Below are 26,886 nucleotides of genomic sequence, written 5' to 3' on the forward strand. Positions count from 1 at the left end.
TCTCTTCCTTCTTTAGCTGCGTTTGAGAGCCGTCACTGGGCTACCATTCCTTCAAATGTATCTATGGTAGGATGCAAAAATCAGATAACCAAAGTTCACGGAATTTTTTTTTTTAAAAGGGTAAATAATTCTAAGCAAGACATTCTCCAGTAAATAAAATACATAATTTTTAGCTGTATGTTTTCAGGTTTACAACTAAACTAAACAACTTCAGAGTGAGGAAGTTATCACTTATTTAAAAATAGCCTCTTCAAAATAAATATGTATTGTCCAGAAGTAACTAAAGCAACAATTTGACAACTTACTATGATATACTGAACACTTAAGACTCACTAAGGGGTAAAAAGTAGCATGCATGTATTTCTTAAATTTTACAAAGATAGTGCAAAAATTAAGTTAAACAGCAAGCATGTTCATTACCACCCAGCAGACTGTAAATCATACTAGCCTTTGGAGTTTTGGGGCTTTTTTTTTTTTCTCTTCTCAAGTTTATGCTTTCATTTAAAGCTTCCATGTCAGAAACCAAAGTAAACACTGGCATGATATAAGTAAATGTTAAATGGGAAAATCATTATAACTTAGCTCTTCCCTAGATGCATTATTCTGCTACCAGATTCCCAAATAATAAAGTAAAAAACTCAAAAGAAAAATTAAGAGTCATAAGTTATGGAAAATAATTTTTTCAAATAGGTTTTAGAAAAAAGAAGTGTATCAGAGAGATACATAAGAAATCTAAGCGCCATTCGACCCCAACAAAATGTTTTATACAGCAGATTTACAAAGTCAGATAGTCAGAAATGACCCAGTTGCAGAAGAAGTGAGAGAGAGAAAAGCAAAGGGAAATATGGAAAAACAATGAGGCCATCTTGAGACCAAGAAAATACTCAAAACAGAAATAAGATTTACATTTTCTAAAAAGTTCAAATTCCTATTAAACACCTCAAAATATTTAGAAGGCTATTGATAAAATAGAAACAGCTCTTTAACATACAAACTTTTCTTTTTTTTTGATCTTTATTTCAAGTTGGACAACTGCAGCCCAGGACTTTCTTTTTTCATTTTAGTTATTTATTTTTGGCTGCATTGGGTCTTTTTTGCTGCATGTGGGCTTTCTCTAGTTGCGGCAAGAGAAGGCTACTCTTTGTTGCGGTGCGCGGGCTTCTTACTGCAGTGGCTCCTCTTGTTGTGGAGCACGGGCTCTAGACGCGCGGGCTTCAATAGTTGTGGCTCACGGGCTCTAGAGCACAGGCTCAGTAGTTGTGGTGCACGGGCTTAGTTGCTCCGCAGCATGTGGGATTTTCCCGGACCAGGGCTCGAACCCGTGTCCCCTGCATTGGCAGGCGATTCTTAACCACTGCGCCACCAGGGATGTCCCTAATATACTTTGATGCTTTGCTATTTTATGGCAACAAAGCATTGCTTATTTTTAACTAAAAATATACAAATCCATGTACATAAATTAACAGTGTATTACTTAAATAGTATTATTACTCTTAAATAACTCATAAAAGGTTAATGAAAAGCTTACTTTTCAGAATTTGGTTTGTTACAGCTTGATTCACAGTACGTTAAAAATAAATCACCTTCCCCCAAAACTGCTTATTTTCTTAAGTGTGATAATGTCATTATGCTTATTTAAGAAAACGTTCACATTTTTAAGAGGGGCCTACTGATATATGTAGGTGTTAAATGACAACAATGTCTGGGATTTACCCTAAAATATTTCATAAAGAAGAGAAACAGATGTGAGAGAAAATACTGATAACTGTAAAATTTTAATTTGGATAATGGGGATTCATTAATTTTTTTTTTTTTTTGCGGTACACGGGCCTCTCACTGTTGTGTCCTCTCCCGTTGCGGAGCACAGGCTCCAGACACGCAGACTCAACGGCCATGGCTCACGGGCCTAGCCGCTCCGCGGCATGTGGGATCTTCCCGGACCGGGGCACGAACCCGTGTCCCCTGCATTGGCAGGTGGACTCTCAACCACTGCGCCACCAGGGAAGCCCTAAAGTAATCTTTAATCTTGTGTACACTTGAAAATTTTAATGACATTATTTATTTAATTTCCAATACTTATCATTTCTTTTTTTTAAAATCATAAGACTGTATATATTTAACTACACTCTACTTATGTAGATAGGGGACACTCACTGCTAAAGAACTATCAGCTGGTCAAACACCCAGTTTAAATGTGTAAACTTGGAATACAACTTTGAACTGCTGAGAAAAAATAAAGACTTGCAAAATTCCCAAGATGCAGGATACCCCAGAGACATCAAGTTGACAATGAAAATCCAAACCAATGATCTAGAAAATCTGTTAAAAATTTTTTTAGAAGATAGGACATATTAAAAGAAAGAACGCTGTCATTCCAAAGGCAGACTACCTAATCACAGAAGGCTGGAGAAGAAAAACCCATGAATCACAACCTTATAGATGACAATAGCACCTGAAAACTTCAAAGTCCCAGGCAACGTATAATTTCCCCAGAGATGAATTCCCCACAGTCAGGTGGCCATCTGCAAAATCCTAACGGAAACGTCTATTTAAAACACATTCTACCTCCCCTTCTGGGCTACTTCACCAAGCCATCCACAGTGCAGAGCAAAGTGCATCATGAAGCAGCTTCTCAGTAAGAAGCTAATACTGCTTTATGGAGTATCTATGCAGTGTATTTGTAATCATGTTTCCAGTGTTCTTCTCTTCTCAGAAAATCCTTGAGAATTTTACTTCTTTTATTCATTTTAAATATAGCAGACCAGGTTTTACCCTAACACCTGACATGCAGACTACAATGCCACTCAATGAAAATAGAATTAAGCTAAGTGTTTGATAATCCCTATCCACAGATATTCTAATCAAGGCATATGTGAGTCTTTCACAGTAAGCAGTGACATTTTGTTTTTTTTTTTTTTTTTGCGGTACGCGGGCCTCTCACTGTTGTGGCCTCTCCCGTTGCGGAGCACAGGCTCCGGACGCGCAGGCTCAGCGGCCATGGCTCACGGGACCAGCCGCTCCGCGGCATGTGGGATCTTCCTGAACCGGGGCACGAACCCGCGTCTCCTGCATCAGCAGGCAGACTCTCAACCACTGCGCCACCAGGGAAGCCCAAGCAGTGACATTTTAAAGGAAATATTTTCTTTGCCAGTCTCCAAGTGAAATATAGTACATTACAAATGCAAGGTGATGTATGAAAATTAATAAATACCATGAAAATTAACAAATACCAAGCAGTGGTACCCATTTAGTAGATGAAGATTATGGAAGAGTGAAAAACAGTGGATCACAGAAATGAGAAGCAGATCTCAGATATATGGTCATAGTCTTAAAAAAAAAAAAAAAGAACAATCAACACACCTTGAAGTCATGGAACTACTGATGGAAAGACCCAGGTCCGCGACCCAGGCCATGGCTCTTCTTCCTTTCCTTCTCTGCACTGGCTAATTACGAGTTTGTGTCTCTAGAGACCAATGATTCCTCATCGTAATTTTATGACTTCAATAATCTCAAGGAAAATTTCTTACAGCAAGCTCTTTAAAATTCAAATATAAATGCCTGTAAACCCAGAACAAAGGGGGAAAGATAACAATTGGCTTGCCCTTATAAATCACTGCTCTGTAAGCCCTGGTCTCAGTGCCTCCTCACTCCCTAGTTCTTTCCCAGAACATGAATGACCAATGCCTGCCATTCCCTTTACTACTCCATGTTCATTAGGCAGAGTAGATGTCAAATGTTAATAACAACCCTGATTTCATAAAAAGTATAAGGGGGAAGTGAGCAGCACAGACTCAGGCTTTTTTAAAGCAATACATGTACAAAGGAATAAGTGGCAGGTTCAAGATCACTGTCAAGATTTTATACTGAAAAAAGCACAACTACAGATGAATACACTGGATAGGATGCTAAATTAAAGCACAATCCACCATGTAGAGAACTCTGCATTCCACAACAAACGAATATGCTTTTATTCAATTGGGCCCAGTTTCTATTACCCATTTGGAAGACTTATGAGAGGTAACATAGCAAGTATCTGTTGGAAATTTAATAAAGCCTTGGCTAAACAGTATAAAAAAGGATTAAAAAGTAATCTAAAGTGATACAGAAAATAGCAGTGTCTTCTTGATTGAAATTCTGCTTAAAAACTATATCCAAGGGTAGTTGGTAGGCAAATACTCTATCTGATATGTTCAAGTAGCCATTATAAGCTGCCTTCATTTATTACCTTTATAAATAATTAGGATAAAAAAATGGGATAAAAAATTACCAGAAACTTTAAATGTTGCTTTAAAAAAAAAAGTCCATAAGGAAAATAAGCGAAAGAAATAATATTTTAAAATAGAAAAAAAAAGTTTCTTTTAAAGAAACATCCTACCCTAAGAAAAAGAACCCCAATGTGACTGAGTTAAGTAGAAAACCCTGGAAAGTCAAGAGATGTGGGGTGAAAGTGGACTGTAAACTAGGTGTGCAATGTGATACAACAAGGGAGGTTGCAGCTATTTTAAGCATCATACAAGTAACAGGTGACAGAGCTGAGAAAGGAAGCTTTCTTCCTATGTTAGTAAACTTGCTAGCTCAAGACCAACAGAAATGATTAATACATACTAAGAAATGGGTTGTCAGGTACAATTGAGACATGGGAGTGATAAATATGTGATAAGCTAGCCTAATAATTTAAAGTAAACAGAAGTTTGAGATTTAAATATACACACACAATAAAGTGAATAAAGGCTGTATTGTTATGAGTTATGGTTAAGACGTTAAAAAATCAAGGTTCTCACTAGGAGTGTTTCCTGTATAATTAAACAATGAGGGGGAAAAAATTGGTTATTTAGCAAAACAAGAGAATATAAACCTAGACATACACAACAGTGGGTATATATATAGTAAGAAAATTTGGCATTGAAAAGGTGACAAAACTATTAGGTTTCCCTCTCCCATGTCTGTACCATGGGGAGAAGTAGGATTGATAGGCTCAGGTGCCACTAAGTGAGACAAACAGTTTGCTGACGGCACAGTCACAGGGCAAGAGTGCAGTTCTGAGAACGCCTTACAGTACAGCTAAATAACCTCATCTGGTGAAGCACTGAGTTCTAGGTTTTTAAAAAATTGTCTTTTAAAATGTGTGTGGGGCATAAAGCAGCCTCCCCATTCCCTTAACGCTCTAATCCCACTGCCCAGATATTATTATTGTCTATATTAATGTTTATATATACACACATTAACATCATCATGTACACCCAGACAGACAGGTGTAAACTCTTCTGTAAACACCTTTCTTCAGGTTATATATGGAGGACCTCTTTATTAGTACACATAGATCTAAGCTCCCGTAAAAAAAATGCCTGTGCAATGTCCATGTACCATAAGTTAAATAACTAAGCATCCATTAGTGAGCAGGTAGGTTGCTGTTAGTGTTTTGCTATTACACGGTTACAATGAACATCTCAGTATGCGTATCTTGCTGTACTTTTTTTTTTTTTTTTTTTGCGCGGTACGCGGGCCTCTCACTGTTGTGGCCTCTCCCGTTGCGGAGCACAGGCTCCGGACGCACAGGCTCAGCGGCCATGGCTCACGGGCCCAGCCGCTCCGCGGCATGTGGGATCCTCCCAGACCGGGGCACGAACCCGTGTCCCCTGCATTGGCAGGCGGACTCTCTACCACTGCGCCACCAGGGAAGCCCCTTGCTGTACTTTTGATAGTGCCTAAATGTCTTTCAAAAAGGGTGCATACAGTCACTTTCTAACCACTGTCATATGAGCCAACCTGTTTTCCTCATACTCTCAACAATATTGGCATTAAAGCTTTTCCCACTCTGCTGACCTTCCTTCTTGCCTCTCCAACACAACACCTGATTGTGAAGGTGGCCCTCCAAGATTCATGAACAAAAACACACTAGGATATGAAGCCCTTTTCACTAACTATCTCAAAGACAAAGCTAGCCAATTAAATCTCACTTAACTCATCGAATAGGTTAACTCCAGAACCTGGACAGAAAAAGCTGAAAACAAGGAAAGTTTAGTCTGACATGGCATCACTCAATTAAATGACAGGAGTAGTATCTTACCTACTTCTCTAAATGCTTAAATCTTTTATACGTCTAAACTTATGCCCCAACTAGGATGTGAAGTTAATTTCTTATTTCTTGGGTGAATCTGATATTTTAAATAGTTCTCTTTAGACCAAACTACGTTTGCTGTTACAGCATACAAAATAATGAATTCTCACAAAAGAATTACAGATTTGAATACTTCAACAACAGATATTTAACATTTAAAGAAATACGTTAGTCTCCAACTTACTAAAAGCCACACAGTTTACCCCTATTTAAAACAAATGAGAGATCTTGTAGTAATGACCATGTAAATATTATTCACTGCTGAGCCATACAGTACTATAAGATTTTTTCTTTTCAGTATTTTTTCTCAAGGAAATAATCACTGCCTTAAATAACTAAGCAAACAAGAAACCAATGGATCTATCATTATTTGTCCCTCAACTCTGACAGAACTGTCTCTTGATGTTTAAACCCATCAAGATGAATATCTGTATTTGAATGTTTCCCCTCGTAAATTTACCTGCCTCACTCTTTGGCTTGATCAGGTACCATGCATTCCCCAAGCTGACACTGGCTGGACAGCCAAGGAAGGTGACTCATGAACATCCCAGCTGACAGAAGGAAGCCAGACAGGGATCAGTACCTGACCGCACTCTGCCCAAGAGTAATTAAGAATTTTTCTGCTAAAACCACTAACATCACTTTAAAAGAAAAAGAATATCCAACATCAGCATTATTTACAGAGTAAAATCCAGGACTGCAGGGGCACATGCTGGAGACTGACAGGACGGCAAAGAAGTCCTACCTACCTCTGCCACTCGGTTTTACCAGATCACCCAGTTGCAGAGGACCACTTCCCCAAAGGAAGACGGCTCTTTCCCAGGAACAGAGATTTCACAGTAAGTCTGGAATTCTAGTGGTTAGAGAGTGGGCTCATTAGTTTGAATCTCAAGATGCCATATGGGTCTTGGGCAGACCATTTAACATCTCTGTGCCTTGGTTTTCCTCAATGTATAAAGGGAGTAATAGTAAATATATCATAGATTAAGGAAAGGCTCAGTATTTGCTATTATCATTAATACTTCCAAAACAATAACCTCAGATTTAACAAGGTACATCTATTAGTCTAATCTACCTTAGTTACTAACCTACAAAGCTGAAATTACGGCTCTTCAATTTTGAGAAGAGTTAAGTACACAATGACTTTTTACCTTTAATATGCCTAGGTCCTTAATATATTGACGTTAGCAATTGCCAATGAGGGGATTATTAACCTATAATTCGTTCCAAAGATAGCATTCAGCCCAACTTCCATGATGGTGCAGCCCCTTCCGAATTTTAAAAATTGCTACTTCCCCTTTAGTCACCAATATTAACAACAGCTACCCTTTCAGCAGTTACAATGCACTGAACACCATTCTAAGCCTTCTGTACTAACTTATAACCCTTACAACAGCCCAGAGAGACAAGTTATTATTACAAAGACAGGCTAAGTAACCTGCTCAGGCTCACACGGCCAGTAAGTTGTAGAGCTAGGGATGAAACCTAGGCAGGCTAGTTCAAGTCTGTGCTCTTAGCCATCCAGCACTGTCTACACAGACCAGAGCTTTTGGAAAGGGGTGTAGCATGCTCAGACTTGTCTTGATTTAGGAAGACTAACTCCAGAGAGACTGCGGAGCAGTCTGGGAGACCATGATGGGAGGAAGGCCAGCTGGGACCTGATGAGCAAGAACAGGTAAGAGCTGACAGGGAGCAGGGGGCTGGAGAGGAAGCCACATTTCAACAAGATTCTGAGAACTGAAAGAACTTCGTGACTAATTATACGTGAGGGGAGAGAGGACTCAAGAGTATCTGTTGAGGTAGATGACACTGTTCTAACATAAATAAAAGGGAAGGCAGGAAGAGGAGCAGATTGGGGGTGGGGTAAGAGCAATATGGGACATTTAAGTGTAAGGTGATGAGACACCAAATAATTGTCCAATAGACAATATGAAGTAATATTTCCCCATTTTTAATCTAGCCCTACACTTCTTTAAAAAGGGGATACAGCACATTAAACATTCTAAGTAAATGCTGAACTAATGAATAAAATACAACTTCAGATTCTCACTAGTCTAAGAAATTATTAAATAACCAACTTACAGGTCCCTCAATAAAACTCTTGTTCCACTGGTGAGAGTTAGGGAAGTTCTCTGGGTGGTGGAAGGCTTTGGAATAGAGCAAACCTGGGTTTCAGGCCCAGCTCCACCACTTTCTAGGTAAGTAGCCTAGGGTCTAACTACTCAAGGTGGCAAACTTGTTAGAAATGCAGAAACTGGGTCCCATTCCAGACTAACTGAACCGGTATCTGCACTTTAAAAATATTTGCCATTAATTTGTGTGCACATAAAAGTTTGAGAAGCACCAGCCTAGAGCAAGTGAATGTTCTCTAAGGCTTGCTTTTCCCGCCTGTACAAAAGTGGAGATAATCATATTTATGCACAGGGTAGTTGAAGGTTCATAGGTGCCAAATACTTACCAAGCCTCTACAAAGAGATGTTAGTGTCATACATATATTACTTCATTTAATCCTCTCAATGCCTATCATGCAGGTACTTCTTCCACTATAAAGATGAAGGTATGTCCAGTCTGTGACGCCTTCCAAGGTAAGTGGTAGAGCTGCTACTCATTGTCTACCTACTCAGGATTCTGCTCCCCATTAAGCCCAATAGTGCTTAAGCAACCTGGGCAGAGAAAGGCACAAAATGGATGAGAAGGGAAGGAAAGTAGTCTTGCACCTACCAAAAATCCAAACAATAGTTTTTAAAAATATATAGTTTTTAAAAATATAGATTTATTTATTTGTTTATGGCTGCACTGGGTCTTTGTTGCTGTGTGTGGGCTTTCTCTAGCTGCAGCGAGCCGGGGCTACTCTTCGTCACGGTGCGCAGGCTTCTCATTGTGGTGGCTTCTCTTGTTGCAGAGCATGGGCTCTAGACATGCGGGCTTCAGTAGTTGTGGCACGTGGGCTCAGTAGTTGTGGCACGTGGGCTCAGGAGCGCAGGCTCAGCAGTTGTGACGCACGGGCTTAGTTCTTCCGTGGCATGTGGGATCTTCCCGGACCAGGGCTCAAACCCATGTCCCCTGCATTGGCAGGCAGATTCTTAACCACTGCGCCACCAGGGAAGCCCCCAAAATATAGTTTCTTTGTTTGTTTTTTAATTAATTAATTAATTTATTTTATTTTTGGCTGTGTTGGGTCTTCGTTTCTGTGCGAGGGCTTTCCCTAGTTGCGGCGAGCGGGGGCCACTCTTCATCGCGGTGCGCTGGCCTCTCACTGTCGCGGCCTCTCTTGTTGCAGAGCACAGGCCCCAGACGTGCAGGCTCAGTAGTTGTGGCTCATGGGCCCAGTTGCTCCGCGGCATGTGGGATCTTCCCAGACCAGGGCTTGAACCCGTGTCCCCTGCATTGGCAGGCAGATTCTCAACCACTGTGCCACCAGGGAAGCCCCCAAATATAGTTTTTTAAATAGTATTTTAAAGTTACCTCAATCATTATAATTCAAAATTCATGAGTACAAAACAAAATGTACTCATACAAGTTTAAATCAGCTATGCTTATCCTGAATTGGTTTTCAGATGAGGATATCATATTAAATTAATAATATTTATCTCAAGAGTTGTGCTGAAATAGTAGATCAACCAGCAGAAAATAATGACAGTCAGTAAGACTAAGTGAAAATGCTCAGTATGATATAGAAGGCTTATCTGGCTGTACTATAGGCTCCCTAGGGATAGAAACTTAGGCATAAAAAGGAACTTCCTATGAGTGTTTGGCCAATTGTAGGCTATGTTTCACAGAAGACTGAAATTCTCAGTTCTCTTTCAATCATTATTTGTGAAAATTCACTTTCCAGAAAGGAATATGCAAAAAGAAAACTTAGAATCACAAGTTCTAACAAATAACCAAGTTCTAGTTCCAAACAAATCTTAACCTATGTGAATCACTGTATCAACAGTTGTCTTATTTCACTCATCCGAGCCCATAATATGACCGACACAGTACATTCATGGCCCATTCTTCCTTTGTTTCTAGCTACACTGGTCTTTCATTTCCTGAAACACAAGCTCTTGCCCTCCTCAGGGCCTTTGCAATGGCTACTTCTGGCTAGCCCTGACTTCTTTACTTCTACAGATAGCTTGCTTCTTCTTATCCTTTATGGTGTGTCTTAAATGCCACTTCCTCAGCAATCTTTCTTATCACCTGAAGTACATACCCCAACAGACCCCCAACTATTCTCTACTTCAGCCCACTGTCTGTTTCCTTGTATGTCTTACCACAGTACTATTTTGTCTGTTTACATCCTCCCTCACCTCCAGAAAATCTAAGTTCCAAGATGGCAGGGAACCTTATCTCACTTATTCTTTGTCTGGCTTATGGTCGGTGCTCAACAAACACTGGTTAAAGTGAATTATGTAAATGGGTGCCAGGCACCATGCTAGACAGTGGGATCAGCCCTCAGACAGCTCAAGTTCTTATGGGGAAACAGACAGGCAACCAACTACCAAACGGTGAAATAAATGAGTGTTATGATAAGGGTTACCCAGAGGTGCGAAGGAGGTATACAGAGGATGCTCCAAACCCAGGAGGGTGGGGAAGGGAGAGGGTGTTTTCAGGAGGTAACGTTGCCAGCTGAACCCAAGGGGAGATTAGCCTTTTGCTCTCAGCAGCTACAATGAAGTTTTCTCCAAACACAAGAAATAAGAAGGCCCTCAAACTTCAACTCAAGATCAACACATAATGACTAGTAAGAGAGGGGTGCAAGCCATCTAAAAGAGAAAGCCTGGTTTGCCACAAAACAAGATTCAAGCAGAGCCAGAAAGAATGTATTCATACATGTAAAGAAACAAGGTATTCAACAGCAATGGTCTCCCCTGCAAGCACTGAAGAAGAATTAAAAAAGAGAAAGGCTGGCAGGGGCCAGTGAAGCAACTAGGCAGGAGAGGAGGAGCCTTTGCTCATAGATGAGTTTTTTGGTCACAAGGGATCTCCCTGTTATGAGACAGTGGTATCGTATCATCTGATCGTGACAAGCCATTATACATTTGATTTAGCTTTTGTTCTGATTCCTTCTCAGATAACCTTCTCTAATTATGGTATGGGCTCCTGGCTATGCCTAGGAGAGAACACACTGAAAATTATATACTAGCTTTCCAATTTCAGACTCATGAGCTCGGTTAATCTGAAGCCAGGGAAGTGGATCTGCTCTTAGTTCACCAATTAAAGACTTGGGGGGTGGGGAAGTCACCCTCCCAACAAAGCATGAGGTTAGCCTGACTTCAAACAGAGTTAAGGAAAAGGATTTAAGGGAAATGTTTGAGGTGAATCTGACTGATATGGAAGGTGAGGGAAGAGGGACATGCCAAGGATGATTCCAAGGTTTTAGGCTTCAGTTATTTGGGGATGGTGATACCATTCAGCAAGACAGCATCAGCAGTAAGAGAGGGCATTAGACTTGTAGAAGATGTCCCATTTAGGACATGTTGAATCTGTGGTCTCTGAAGGCCAGGTAATTGGAGATATCCAGTAAGCATTTGCCTATCCAAGACTGGAACTCAAGAGATATGGAATTTTTAAAATTTGGAGACACTTGTATTTGGGACCAATAGATGAAATCACCCAAGAAAGGCATGGCAGCTACCAAAAGATGAGGAACCTGAGTAAATCCATTATTTAAAGGATGGAAGAAAAGAAACCGGCAAGGTAGGCTGTGAAATAGAGAAAGGCACCTATAATTGTCCTAAATATTTGTTAGGTTATCTTTCAACGTCAGATTTCTACAAAGCACATCTGCACAGAGAAAGTAAAAGAAAAAGAAAAACAATCTTACAGTAAAGTTACTGAGAAAGACACAAAAGTTCTTTCAGAATACCATAATATGGCTTCCTGGAACAGGAAGGAAATCAATGAGATACACCCTACTGACTTCTTACTAGGACTCCAAAAAGTGAAATAAAGCTGGTTGAAAGGAACAAAGAATTTTCTTTTGGGACCTACTTTAAATGTTTAAATCTTGCCAAAAGTTCAAAGTCCATGATGCTAACCACCTTTGGATGAATGTTCAAGGCAGATATAAAAGCTCCACTGTGCATTTTAATGACTAACACTGGTTTTGAGAGACTTTACTGGCCATTTATAAATTTATACTCCGTGACAAACCAAACTTTCATCCCCTAAGAGACCTATGATATAGCACAGTACTATTCTCCCCAACAGTGTCACTGAGTTGGTAGCTGATTTGGAAGAGCCACTGGAAAGGTTACTGTCATCAAGAACCATTTATTGGGCTTCCCTGGCGGCACAGTGGTTAAGAATCCACCCTGCCAAAGCAGGGAACGCAGGTTCGAGCCCTGGTCCGGGAAGATCCCACATGCTGCGGAGCAACTAAGCCCGTGCACCACAACTACTGGGCCTGCACTCTAGAGCCCGCGTGCCACAACGATTGAAGCCGGCGCGCCTAGAGCCCATGCTCTGCAACAAAGAGAAGCCACCACAATGAGAAGCCTGCACACCACAACACAGCCACAACTAGAGAAAGCCTGCATGCAGTAACGAAGACCCAACACAGCCAAAACTAAATAAATTTAAAAAAAAAAGAACTGCTTAAGTCTTTTTTTTTTTTAAACAAAGCCACGTGCTAAAAATTGAGCTGTACGACATTTTCTACCCTATCATAGTTTACAACTTTGCTAGGGAAGACCAAATTACTCCATAAAAAATCTGGAACTTCAATATAAGTTGCAAACTTAAGTGCCGAACAGTGGTACAATAGGTCAGATGAGGGAGTAATCACTAAAGACTTGATTGTATAAGAAGAAAATGGGATGTGAGCCAGATTTGCGGAAAGGCAGGACAGTCAAGAGAAGAGCAATGTGAGGTTACAGTAGTGTTGCAAGCAGGGTACAGACACGAGCAGAGGGACAGATACAGGAACTGTGTTAGAAACCAGCTGAACAGTTTTTGTTTTGTTTTTTAATAAGAGATTCACGTAGCCAAGCCATAGTAAACAAGGCCAGAGAAGCCAACAAGAGGCAAGATGGTTGAGCGCCAGGCTACGGAATTCTGCACGTTATCGTATGAACAGTATATGGCACAGGTGAGCAGTGGATGCAAAGCAAGATCTGGGGAAATCCATCTGGCGACTGCACGCAGAAGAGGCAATAGGTGTCAAGACTGTGGCGGGGCACACATTCGTCAAAACTCATCAAGCTGTACATCTGAAACTGCTACATTTTGTTGTGCGTAAGTTATACATCCATAAGGCTAGTTTTTAGAAAATAAAGGACAAAAGTACAGTCAGGAATGAGACAAGTATTAAAAGTACCGGCTGTAAGATTTTAAACATTTAGTGGCTGAGGTGAATTTGGCAGTGTGCTGAAGCCAACTGATTATATGCATCTCTTCCCAACTTCAAGTTCAGTGACCTCACCATCTGTAGTCTGAAATCAGGCATGGTGGAGTATATTTATACCTCAAAAATCAGTAAATGCTACAAATCAGGGCTTTATCCCCCCATAGGTGGTTGTTCAGCATTCACCAGCACACCACTGTGTCATTTCTACACAAGGTCTCGTATGAATATGGCACTAAATGAAGTGACAACATTTTCTTCTAATTCAAAATAATGACATAGTTCTGAAGCACCAATTCTTAATCTTAACCATCGACAGATGGTTACTAAAAAAGTATAAGATTTAAGAGCCTAACATTTATTTAGTTTCAAGAACTAAAGCACGCCTATGAATAAGAAACCTTTGTCTGCATCTCTCAATCAAGGTTTTCTAGCTATTATGCGGTTCCCCTGGGACTAACATCAATTGATGATAATAATACACAAAAAAATTCCAGCATCCACTCCATTATAGTAAAGGCTAATTGCATGGGCCTATTATTGGAATATGCTTTCCTAGTTCAAACTAGCTGCATTTCAATAGAGTAAAGAGGGTTTTCTGGAGAAACCCTACTGTGAAAAGATGAACTTTGTCTTAACAACTTTAGTTTCAAAAACTATTCACTTATAGATGCCTATTTCACATCTCTGAAGCAAAATGGCTCATTTGTTATGTAGATTACTAAGCAGTCATTTAAGAATAAAGAGCTTTCTTCTTTAGAGGCTCCAGCTAACTATCTGCATAAACTCAATCTCAAAACCAGCCAAGTGTACTCTAAATATGACAGCAAATAATTGTTTGAACCTTTCTGATTTGACTGCAGAGAAATACAAATGTGCACCTCCTCCCCATTTTCCAACCCACCTTCCAGAGGGGCCAACTTGGAGTTCCTCCCAAGAAATGGTGCCTTTATAGAACTTTTAGGTCACTATCTGCAAAGCTAAGAAATCGGGGTACTAAAGGAGGGGGGGGTACAGCAAAGGGTACAGCATGATGGTAACTTCACCACAGCAGGTAAGCCCTTAACTAACAGACTTAAGTTTTGTTTCAAAATTTCTTAAAACTCAGAATGTAATTTCTCACAAATAAAAGCCAATTTAACTCATATCTGAAGTACACTATTTTATTTGGATTGTTAATCCTCATCTATATCAATATTTCTATTAGAAAGTACCAATGCATCCAGAGTTGTACACTGAGATGCTAACATCATCATCATTTGAACTTCGCTGCATCTAGAGCCCCTCTCTCAGAAGAAGGGAAATAAGACATTAGAAGAATCATCATGAAGAACTCTGAAATGGAAGGAACAGGGAGAAAATGTCAGGTGGGAGAAATGACTGGAAATGCAAAGAAGAAATATACATGTAGAAGAATCAACAGGACATGAACATCCGCTGCCCCTACTGCTAACTGGGTGGGGATAGTGGGCAGTAGGTATTCATCAGACATGCATACATTCTTTGAAGCACCACTGCTCTAGGGAATGAGCTGCCAGGCCATGAAGAACATGTAAGGGGACAGTTCTAAGCCCCAGGCCTGTCCACTGTGCATTCTTCGTACCACAGACCCTAGCCCAAGGATCTTTTCCTTTTGCCACTTTCCTTAGGCTTTTAATTCCCCTGGAAGAGCAGAAATAAGAACCCCCCCACTAAAAGGAAAGAAAAATGTACATGTGTCCCCACCTCTTTATTAATGAATATTTACCACTCTTCAAAATGTCCAAACCCAGATGTACAAGAAGCTAGGGGCAAAGGTATAAAAGATTCAGTATATATCCTCCAAGGGGCAGCTTGAAAGAGGTGGGAGTTGGAGCCACAAGCACAGCTGATAATAAAGTGGTAACGGCTCATCTGAGGGGAAAATAAAGGGTGCTATTAAAATAGGTAGAAGGCAGGAAAAGCATCTAAGGCAAATATGGAGATGGGGTGTTTGAGAAAGATGCAAAGCCTAAGGTGAAAACTAAAGAATAAACCAAAGTTAGCCAGAAGAAGAGAAAGGAACTATGTAGAACAGTTAGGAACTGTCTTCTGAGAAGGCTGGCGTACTGCAGGGTGGATGCAGCACCACATCTCAGACTGTCAAGTAAGGAGGCAATACCTCTCTATTGAATTGACTTTTATACTAAGGTTAGGCTTTAAACCACAGAGACTAAAGAACAACTGAGGGGTTTTAAGCAGGAAGTGGCATGATCAAATGTACTAAAAACAGGATCACTCTAGCAGCAAAACGAGAGGCAGACTGGAAGGAGACAGAGGCTAGACATAGGGAGCTCTGAAGTTGAGAGATGATTTGCAACAGTCCACGTATATGATGAGTGCCTGAATAAAGAAGTGGTGGTAGGGATGGAGAGAAGGGGAGAGAGTAGAGATTTCAAAGGGGCAGAATAAAGAGGATGAGGGAGGAGTTAAGGGAATATCTATGTTTCCCACTTGGGTAACAGATGAGTGAACACATAAAAAGACTACAGTCTGATTTTGAAGGCTACAGTACTAAAATCAGTATCAGACATGTTAAGGGGCTTGTTGGGATATTCTTGGAGAGAAGTTGGAAGGCAGGCAGCTATACTAATTTAGAGATTGGGAAACAATTCAACTGAAGACGTGTATATATGAATCATTTTATGGTAAAGGAAGTGTTATGTGAAAAGAAGAATGAGGATAAAGCCCATGGGAAAACCAACCTTTAATAAATCTACATTAGCCTATAGAGAGAGATGTAGGACCAAGGTAGGGCTTTACAATGAGATAGAACTGAATATGTTTCTTTAGTCCAGGGGTGCACAAACTATGGCCCATCGTCTGTTATTATAAATACAATTTTATTGTACCAGGCCAAGCCCATCCATTTGTGAATTGTTGATGGTGGCTTCTGTGCTGCAATAGCAGAGTTGAGCAGAGCTGCAAAAAAGACTGTGTGGCCCACAAAGCCTAAAATATTTACTTTTTGGCCCTTGGACAAAAGTCCATCCCTACTTCCTACCTCAGTTTCTCCACTTGAAAAACAAAAAGTCCATTATATTTATATTTAAATGCAACAAAAACTTAAAAGGCTCATGAAAGTTGTTAGTATCAAAGCCTTTCATCAACCAATGTATTTCCAATTAAAATCAAGGTTTTAAAGTATACAAAAATTTACAACATATAATTTGAGAATACTGTAGTATTTAAATTCCGAGGCAATTTACTGATTTACATGACTACAAAATAAAGGGAATCCCAAACTTTACCTTATACCCAATTCAGAATGTTACACCACAGTCTACTCCAGAAAATATTCACCACTACAAAAACCTTTGGTAACAGAAGAGATGGCCCACGAAGGAGAATAAATCATCACCGTCTCCATCACCACTGCCATCATTTCCAGAACACCTTCCATGTCCAGATACTATGCTGAGCACCTAATGCTTTGTCTCATTCTAACCCTACAATGACAGTACCCATCCATTTTACAGATGAGGAAACTCAGCCTTAGAAAGGTTAAGGCTCATCTCAGGTCACCTAGTAGAGAGTGGGTGGGAGAACCAGTAACTAGTGCAGTCACAATCAGAACCAGGTCTGACCTCAGAGGCTCCACACTTATCCTCAACCCCATACTTTATAGTTTGTTACCTACACCAAGGGAGATAACATCTGTAAAGGGACAAACGGAACCTGGAAACAACTAGGAACACATATCTGCTTCTCTTACTCCCTTGGAACTCAAAGCAGGTCTTAGAACCCAGGTTGGTATCACAGCGTAAAGAAGGTGAAGCATATCGATTGTCCCAAGGGGCTCTGGCCTTGGAACCATAACCAGGTACAACACTTGTTGCCAGCAGACAATGTATTCTGAGTTCCAAACCACCACCTCACAAATGAACTTTTTAAACAACTCCCTCTCTAAACTGAGGGCAGCCAACACAAGAAATAAAAAGATCTTAGTAAATCAGATATTACAGTAATGTACTCTAAGAGGTAATACAATACACTTAGTGGAAAGAACACGGGTGTTCACTTCAAACCGACCCAGGTTTGAATTCTGGTTTCAACACCAGCCTTATGACAGTAAATTACGTATCTTCTCTAAGTCCACTCCCTCCAGGAAATAAGACCACCCCCTCCTTGCCACGTGGTCTGGGGAAATACCAGTACTACAGTGTGAGTTTAGTGGCTCAGAGTCAGAGAGCCTGAGTTTATCACCCAGCTCTGCAACTTAGTTGGCATGAGACTGGAGCCTAAACCTCAGGTTTCTCATCTGTGAAACAGGAAAAATGACAATAGGATCTACTTATTGGGGTTTTTTGAGGATTAAGCAAGATATCCAAAGTGCTAAAGCACAAGGCCTGGCACACAGTAAACACTCAAAAAACCTTTTTATCAGTTTAAGTTACAGACCAAATGACAAGTCAACTTCCAACCCTCCTAGAACAGATCTTTAAGGGAAGCAACATCTTTCCCTGAGGATATGAAATTAACTTTTACAGCTTTATAGGAGTAGTAGTAGAAAAACATTCCCTCCACCCGAAAAAAAAAAAAAACGGTGGCTTGGCTCCATTTTGTTAATGTCGGGAAGTTTTCTTCATCTCTTGCCTCAAACCTTAAAATAAATATTAAATAATACTATTGGTGCTTTCAGGCAGGCAACGCCCTTAACCTTTAAACAGAACAAGACTCTTTCCCCCCACATATGGTTTTCAGAAAGCCAGGAAGAAACACTGGAAAGGCATCTGTTTAGAAGCAGAACTTTAACTCTTTGTAAAACAGCCTGCCTGCACCTGTGGCCAAAGCAGAAGCAAACAGGCTAAGTGGCCCACGACCCCAGTCTGCCTGTCTTTCAAAAGGACTCCCCCTGCCCCCAACACGCAGTCACCTTTAAGTCCCACCCCCAACTCAAAAGCCATAATAGTACTGAGTTCCACAGATTTTTCTTTCAATCATTAGCTCAAGATACAGAAATAGATCACAGGCAATGCAAAGACATTCTATAATAAAAAAAATTCCTTGTCCTTTACAAGCCTTGTAAGTCCATGCAACTAAAATGTGTCTTTCACACCAAGTTCAATTATTAATGACAAGAAATCCATAAAACACTCTGACTCTCAGAAAGCTTTCTCAAATGCACTTTACATTTTCAAATGGCTTATATTCCTGCACCTGTTCATTTTTCTTCAAATGACTTTAGCGATTTTTTTATAGGCAGATAATCACATTTATTTAGTCCAGAACTCTCATACTCTAAACACAAAGTTTCGATGGGCACTATAACTGGCTTAACGTAGAAATCCTCTGCCATTAAATATATCCAGTTCCAAAGGGATCTAAAAAAAATAGGAAAACAGTCTTCAGATATGACACTGGCTTTACCTACTACAGAAATCAACATGCTTAGCTTGGGCTTCCCTGGTGGCGCAGTGGTTGAGAATCCACCTGCCAATGCAGGGGACACGGGTTCGAGCCCTGGTCCGGGAAGATCCCATATGCCGCAGAGCAACTAAGCCCACGCGCCACAACTACTGAGCCTCTGCTCTAGAGCTCGCAAGCCACAACTACTGAGCCTGCATGCCACAACTACTGAGCCTGCATGCCACAACTACTGAAGCCCGCGTGCCTAGAGCCTGCGCACCGCAACAAGAGAAGCCACTGCAACGAGAAGTCCGCGCACCACAACAAAGAGTAGCCCCCGCTCACCGCAACTAGAGAAAGCCCGTGTGCAGCAATGAAGACCAAATGCAGCCATAAATAAATAAATAAATAAATTTATTAAAAAAAGAAAATGCTCAGCTTATACAGACCTCAACAGATTTGGTTAAATTTCTCAGCCATTTGCTATAGAATATGCACAGTGATCAATGTCCTGGGCTTTCCTCTCATTTTTTCAAAACCATTTATCTATGTTCAACTTCTAACAGAATTTTTTAAAAAGGGAAATCCTCACCAAAAATCAAACCCGGGAACAGAGCCATCCTCTCCAGCACTATGCAACAGTCTAGTTCAGATTATAAACTTCACTTTTGTTTTGAAAGCTAAGAAGTAGCTTTTCTGTTTTAGATTTCATTCCTGGGGAAATGGAAATAGATGCAAGTCTTCAAGGTTATACAGTACACACAGAGAACATCCTATCCACTTGCCTAACATACTCCTAGCATGCTCACAGTTAATGGCCAAACCACCTGCAAAAGTCTCATTTGCTCAGTCTCACATGTTGCTCACGAATTCAAGATTATGCTGTTTCATTTTGTTTATTTTAGAACAGTCACCTTGTATCCAAATGACCCAGCCTACTTCTGCTGCCAAGATGTTAACATGTATTACATTTGCTAGAGGCGGTAAGTAAATACAACAGACCTAGCTCCTACCCCGAGGACAGACCCTCATATCCCTACTCCTTCCCCACCTGTAACTGTGTGTGTATGTGTGTTGGAGGCTGGGTGGGTGATTAAGAGATGATGAGGCTGAGAGAATCAACACTGTGGGAGGTTCTGAGAGGAAAGGACACAGGCAGGATGACTGGGCAACACAAACTTCTAGTTATTTTAATCCCAGGCATGGTCCTCTCCATTAGAGCTCTCCCTGGATTAAGTCCTATACTAATAAAAAGCCCTTTTAGAGAACTCATGGAGGGAACCGGGTATTTTTAGGGTATCAAGCAGCTAGGAAAGACAACTAAGACTTTGAACTGTAAGGTTTAGAAAAGTTCGTTTAAGAATCTACTTGCAAATGATTTTCCTAAATTAAAAATAATATCTATGCAGTACTCAGTGTTGCCCCAGCAACTCAATGAACATACCTCTGAACACTCTCCTTAAAACTAACACAAGTGTGACATCTGTTACAAGTGCTGACTGTTCTGTGCTAGATGTTTAACATTCATTCTTTTAAGGCAGGGAGTTTTTCAAAATACTGTAACTCTCTCCAACCTGGTCTCTAAAATCGCTTCCATTTAAATTAGGTGCTGGGAGGCCTCAACTTCCATGCCTTAAAGCAAGACAAATACTCCCATGAAAAAGAACTGGCAGCCGAGGAATGCCAAAAGCGACAAGGACCCCCAAAAGACCTCTCAGATCACCTATACACACACACATACACACAGAGCTGGCTGACAAAAAGCACTCAAGCTTCCTAAAGAAGTTCTTTCAACTATACAATATTTGCTATGATGTAGCGAAAGACATGAAGACTGAAAATTCCTTACAAAAGGCATTGTCCAAAACCACAAATTCTTAAAATTACCATCTCTGTGCAAACCTATACCTATTTGATAACAGAAATAAAATACTGTGAAGACCATCTGCTGTCCCACTTAAAACCAAGGAGCATGGATGAGAGCAAATGCATCATGTGCTACGCTATAATTATTTCTATTTTGGAAAGCAAGTGACCAACTCCAGTTCGAAGGAAAAAATATCAATTTCTATCATCTTTCTGTTTCAAATGGGCAATAATAAATAAGAGACAAGCTAGAGCATGAGGGGGTGGAGCCTCAGGCACTCCAGGATCATGACGAGTTGCAGCAGGGACAGGGGAGGATGGGGGCGTCAGCTGCTTCTTCTAGACACTAGGGAATGCAGCTGGACCTGGATCCAAAGCAGGCTCTCCATTATCGACTAGGGCTGGAGGACAACACCTGGCTGGAAGACCGAGCAGAGTGCAGAAGGCTGGCCACCCTGTGTCGTTGGATTGGAGAATTTAACCCATTTACACGTAAGCCGTGTGGCTGACAGGGTCTTGGTGCTCCAGTCGGGTGTGAGGCCTGAGCCTCTGAGGTGGGAGAGCCAAGTTAAGGACACTGGACCACCAGAGACCTCCTGGCCCCATGTAATATCAAGCGATGGGAACTCTCCCAGAGATCTCTGTCTCAATGCTAAGACCCAGTGCCACTCAATGACCAGCAAGTCCACTGCTGGACACCTCATGACAAACAACTAGCAAGACCGGAACACAACTGCACCCATTAGCAGAGAGGCTGCCCCAAATCATAATAAGTTCACAGACACCCCAAAACACACCACCAGATGCAGTCCTGCCCACCAGAAAGATCCAGGCTCATCCACCAGAACACAGGCACCAGTCCCCTCCACCAGGAAGCCTACACAACCCGGTGAAGCAACCTTACCCACTGGGGGCGGACACCAAAAACAACAGAACTACAAACCTGCAGCCTGCAAAAAGGAGACCCCAAACACAGTAAGTTAAGCAAAGTGAGAAGACAGAGAAATACACAGCAGATGAAGCAGCAAGGTAAAAACCCACCAGACCAAACAAATGAAGAGGAAATAGGCAGTCTACCTGAAAACGAATTCAGAGTAATGATAGTAAAGATGATCCAAAATCTTGGAAATAGAATGGAGAAAATACAAGAAACGTTTAACAAGGACCTAGAAGAACTCAGGAGCAAACAAACAATGATGAACAACACAATAAATGAAATTAAAAATTCTCTAGAAGCAGTCAACAGCAGAATAACTAAGGCAGAAGAATGGATAAATGATCTGGAAGATAAAATATGTAAATAACTACCACAGAGCAGAATAAAGAAAAAAGAATGAAAAGAAATGAGGACAGTCCCAGAGACCTCTGGGACAACATTAAACGCACCAACATTCCAATTACAGGGGTCCCAGAAGAAGAGAAAAAGAAAGGGACTGAGAAAATATTTGAAGAGATTATACTTGAAAACTTCCCTAATACAGGAAAGGAAATAGTCAAGTCCAGGAAGCACAGAGAGCCCCATACAGGATAAATCCAAGGAGAAACACACCAAGACACATATTAATCAAATTATCAAAAATTAAATACAAAGAAAAAATATTAAAAGCAGCAAGGGAAAAGCAACAAATAACATACAAGGGAGTCCCCATAAGGTTAACAGCTGATCTTTCAGCAGAAACTCTGCAAGCCAGAAGGGAGTGGCAGGACATATTTAAAGTGATGAAAGGGAAAAACCTACAATCAAGATTACTCTACCCAGCAAGGATCTCATTCAGATTCGATGGAGAAATTAAAACCTTTAGAGACAAGCAAAAGCTAAGAGAATCCAGCACCACCAAACCAGCTTTACAACAAAGGTTAAAGGAACTTCTCGAGGCAGGAAACACAAGAGAAGGAAAAGACCTACAATAACAAACCCAAAACAATTAAGAAAATGGTAATAGGAACATACATATCGATAATTACCTTAAATGTAAATGGATTAAATGCTCCAACCAAAAGACACAGACTGGCTGAATGGATACAAAAACAAAACCTGTGTATATGCTGTCTACAAGAGATCCACTTCAGACCTAGGGACACATAAAGACTCAAAGTGAGCGGATGGAAAAAGATATTCCATGAAAATGGAAATCAAAAGAAAGCTGGAGTAGCAATTCTCATATCAAACACAACAGACTTTAAAATAAAGACTATTACAAGAGACAAAGAAGAACACTACATAATGATCAATCCAAGAAGAAGATATAACAATTGGAAATATTTATGCGCCAACATAGGAGCACCTCAATACATAAGGCAAATGCTAACAACCATAAAAGGGGAAATCAACAGTAACACAATAGTAGGGGACTTTAACACCCCACTTTCACCAATGGACAGATCATCCAAAATGAAAATAAATAAGGAAACACAAGCTTTAAATGACACATTAAACAACATGGACTTGACTGATATTTATAGGACATTCCATCCAAAAACAACAGAGTACACTTTCTTCTCAAGTGCTCATGGGAACATTCCCCAGGATAGATCATATCTTGGGTCACAAATCAAGCCTTGGTAAATTTAAGAAAACTGAAATCATATCAAGCATCTTTTCCAACCACAACACTATGAGACTAGAAATCAATTACAGGAAAAAAACTGTAAAAAATACAAACACATGGAGGCTAAACAATACGCTACTAAATAACCAGGAGATCACTGAAGAAATCAAAGAGGAAATCAAAATATACCTAGAAACAAATGACAACAAAAACACAACACAAAACCTATGGGATGCAGCAAAAGCAGTTCTAAGTGGGAAGTTTATAGCAATACAATCCTACCTCAAGAAACAAGAAAAATCTCAAATAAACAACCTAAACTTACACCTAAAGCAATTAGAGAAAGATGAACCAAAAAACCCCAAAGTTAGCAGAAGGAAAGAAATCATAAAGATCAGATCAGAAATAAATGAAAAAGAAATGAAGGAAACAATAGCAAAGATCAAGAAAACTAAAAGCTGGTTCTTTGAGAAGATAAACAAAATTGATAAACCATTAGCCAGACTCACCAAGAAAAAAAGGGAGAAGACTCAAATCAACAGAATTAGAAATGAAAAAGGAGAAGTAACAAATGACACTGCAGAAATACAAAGGATCATGAGATTACTACAAGCAACTATATGCCAATAAAATGGACAACCTGGAAGAAATGGACAAATTCTTAGAAAAGCACAACCTTCCAAGACTGAACCAGGAAGAAATAGAAAATATAAACAGACCAATCACAAGCACTGAAATTGAAACTGTGATTAAAAATCTTCCAACAAACAAAAGCCTCAGACCAGATGGCTTCACAGGCGAACTCTATCAAACATTTAGAGAAGAGCTAACACCTATCCTTCTCAAACTCTTCCAAAATACAGCAGAGGGAGGAACACTCCCAAACTCATTCTACGAGGCCACCATCACCCTGATATCAAAACCAGACCAAGATGCCACAAAAAAAGAAAACTACAGGCCAATATCACTGATGAACACAGATGCAAAAATCCGCAACAAAATACTAGCAAACAGAATCCAACAGCACATTAAAAGGATCATACACCATGATCAAGTGGGGTTTATCCCAGGAATGCAAGGATTCTTCAACATATACAAATCAATCAACGTAATACACCACATTAACAAACTGAAGGAGAAAAACCATATGATCATCTCAACAGATGCAGAAAAATCTTTTGACAAAATTCAACACCCATTTATGATTAAAAAACCCTCCAGAAAGTAGGCATAGAGGGAACTTTCCTCAACATAATAAAGGCCACATATGACAAACCCACAGCTAACATCGTTCTCAATGGTGAAAAACTGAAACCATTTCCACTAAGATCAGGAACAAGACAAGGCTGCCCACTCTCACCACTCTTATTCAACATAGTTTTAGAAGTTTTAGCCACAGCAATCAAAGAAGAAAAAGAAATAAAAGGAATACAAATCGGAAACAAGTAAAACTGTCACTGTTTGCAGATGACATAATACTATACATAGAGAATCTTAAAGATGCTACCAGAAAACTACTAGAGCTAATCAATGAATTTGGTAAAGTAGCAGGATACAAAATTAATGCACAGAAATCTCTTGCATTCCTATACACTAATGATGAAAAATCTCAAAGAGAAACTAAGGAAACACTCCCATTTACCATTGGAACAAAAAGAATAAAATACCTAGGAATAAACCTACCTAAGGAGACAAAAGACCTGTATGCAGAAAACTATAAGACACTGATGAAAGAAATCAAAGATGATACAAACAGATGGAGAGATATACCATGTTCTTGGATTGGAAGAATCAACACTGTGAAAATGACTCTACTACCCAAAGCAATCTACAGATTCAATGCAATCCCTATCAAACTACCAATGGCATTTTTCACAGAACTAGAGCAAAAAATTCCACAATTTGTATGTAAACACAAAGACCCCAAATAGCCAAAGCAATCCTGAGAAAGAAAAATGGAGCTGGAGGAATCAGGCTCCCTGACTTCACACTATACTACAAAGCTACAGTAATCAAGACAGTATGGTACTGGCACAAAAACAGAAATATAGATCAATGGAACAGGAGAGAAAGCCCAGAGATAAACCCACACACATATGGTCACCTTATCTTTGAGAAAGGAGGCAAGAATATACAATGAAGAAAAGATAGCCTCTTCAGTAAGTGATGCTGCGAAAAGTGGAAAGCTACATGTAAAAGAAATGAAATTAGAACACTCCCTAACACCATACACAAAAATAAACTCAAAATGGATTAAAGACCTAAATGTAAGGCCAGACACTTTCAAACTCTTAGAGGAAAACATAGGCAGAACACCCCATGACATAAATCACAGCAAGATCCTTTTTGACCCACCTCCTAGAGAAATGGAAATAAAAACAAAAGCAAACAAATGGGACCTAATGAAACTAAAAGCTTTTGCACAGCAAAGGAAACCATAAACAAGACAAAAAGACAACCTTCAGAATGGGAGAAAATATTTGCAAACGAAGCAACTGACAAAGGATTAATCTCCAAAATATACAAGCAGCTCATGCAGCTCAGTATCAAAAAAAAAAAAAACAAAACCCAATCCAAAAACAGGTAGAAGACCTAAACAGACATTTCTCCACAGAAGACATACAGATTGCCAACAAACACATGAAAGGATGCTCAACATCACTCATCATTAGAGAAATGCAAATCAAAACTACAATGAGGTATCACCTCACACCGGTCAGAATGGCCATCATCAAAAAAATCTACAAACAATAAATGCTGGCGAGGGTGTGGAGAAAAGGAAACCCTCTTGCACTGTGGGTGGGAATGTAAATTGATACACCCACTATGGAGAACAGCATGCAGGTTCCTTAAAAAACTAAAAATAGAACTACCATATGACCCAGCAATCCCACTACTGGGCATATACCCTGAGAAAACCATAATTCAAAAGGAGTCATGTACCACAATGTTCATTGCAGCACTATTTACAATAGCCAGGATATGGAAGCAACCTAAGTGTCCATTGACACATGAATGGATAAAGAAGGTGGGGCACAAATATCTACAATGGAACTTTACTCAGCCATAAAAAGAAACGAAATTGAGTTATCTGTAGTGAGATGGATGGATCTAGAGTCTGTCATACAGAATGAAGTAAGTCAGAAAGAGAAAAACAAATACCATATGCTAACACATATATATGGAATCTAAAAAAAAAAAAAAAAAAATGTGGTTCTGGAGAACCTAAGGGCAGGACAGGAATAAAGGCGCAGACATAGAGAATGGACTCGAGGACACGGGGAGGGGGAAGGGTAAGCTGGGAAGAAGTGAGAGAGTGGCATAGACATATATACACCACCAAATGTAAAATAGATAGCTGGTGGGAAGCAGCCACATAGCACAGGGAGATCAGCTCCGTGCTTTGTGACCACCTAGAGGGGTAGGATAAGGAGGGTGGGAGGGAGACGCAAGAGGGAGGAGTTATCGGGATATATGTATACACATAGCTGATTCACTTTGTTATACAGCAGAAACTAACACAACATTGTAAAGCAATTATACTCCAATAAAGATCTTAAAAAAAAAAAGAGACAAGCTAATGAGTTTGAAACTGAAATTAAAACAAAAACTAGATTAACTTTTAAAATACACAAATTCATTTCTAGACTTAAAAA

The 26,886-nt window shown here is 40.0% G+C and overlaps 1 protein-coding gene across 4 annotated transcripts in view; it reads right to left on the reverse strand.

Annotated features, from left to right (window-relative positions):
• Nucleotides 1–26,886, reverse strand: part of UBE2H (ubiquitin conjugating enzyme E2 H) — a 101,562-nt gene that overhangs the window by 50,270 nt on the left and 24,406 nt on the right. The window contains exon 1 of one of the 4 annotated variants that reach the window (XM_073809933.1): nt 3,361–3,498. The exons of the other annotated variants lie outside the window; for them this stretch is intronic. Coding sequence (XP_073666034.1) covers nt 3,361–3,413 — 53 coding nt within the window. The 5' untranslated portion in view covers nt 3,414–3,498. Of the gene's footprint in view, nt 1–3,360; nt 3,499–26,886 lie in introns of those variants that run through there. 4 annotated transcript variants of the gene reach the window in all.

Source organism: Tursiops truncatus, chromosome 9 (assembly GCF_011762595.2).
Source record: "Tursiops truncatus isolate mTurTru1 chromosome 9, mTurTru1.mat.Y, whole genome shotgun sequence".
Taxonomy (NCBI): Eukaryota; Metazoa; Chordata; class Mammalia; order Artiodactyla; family Delphinidae; genus Tursiops; species Tursiops truncatus.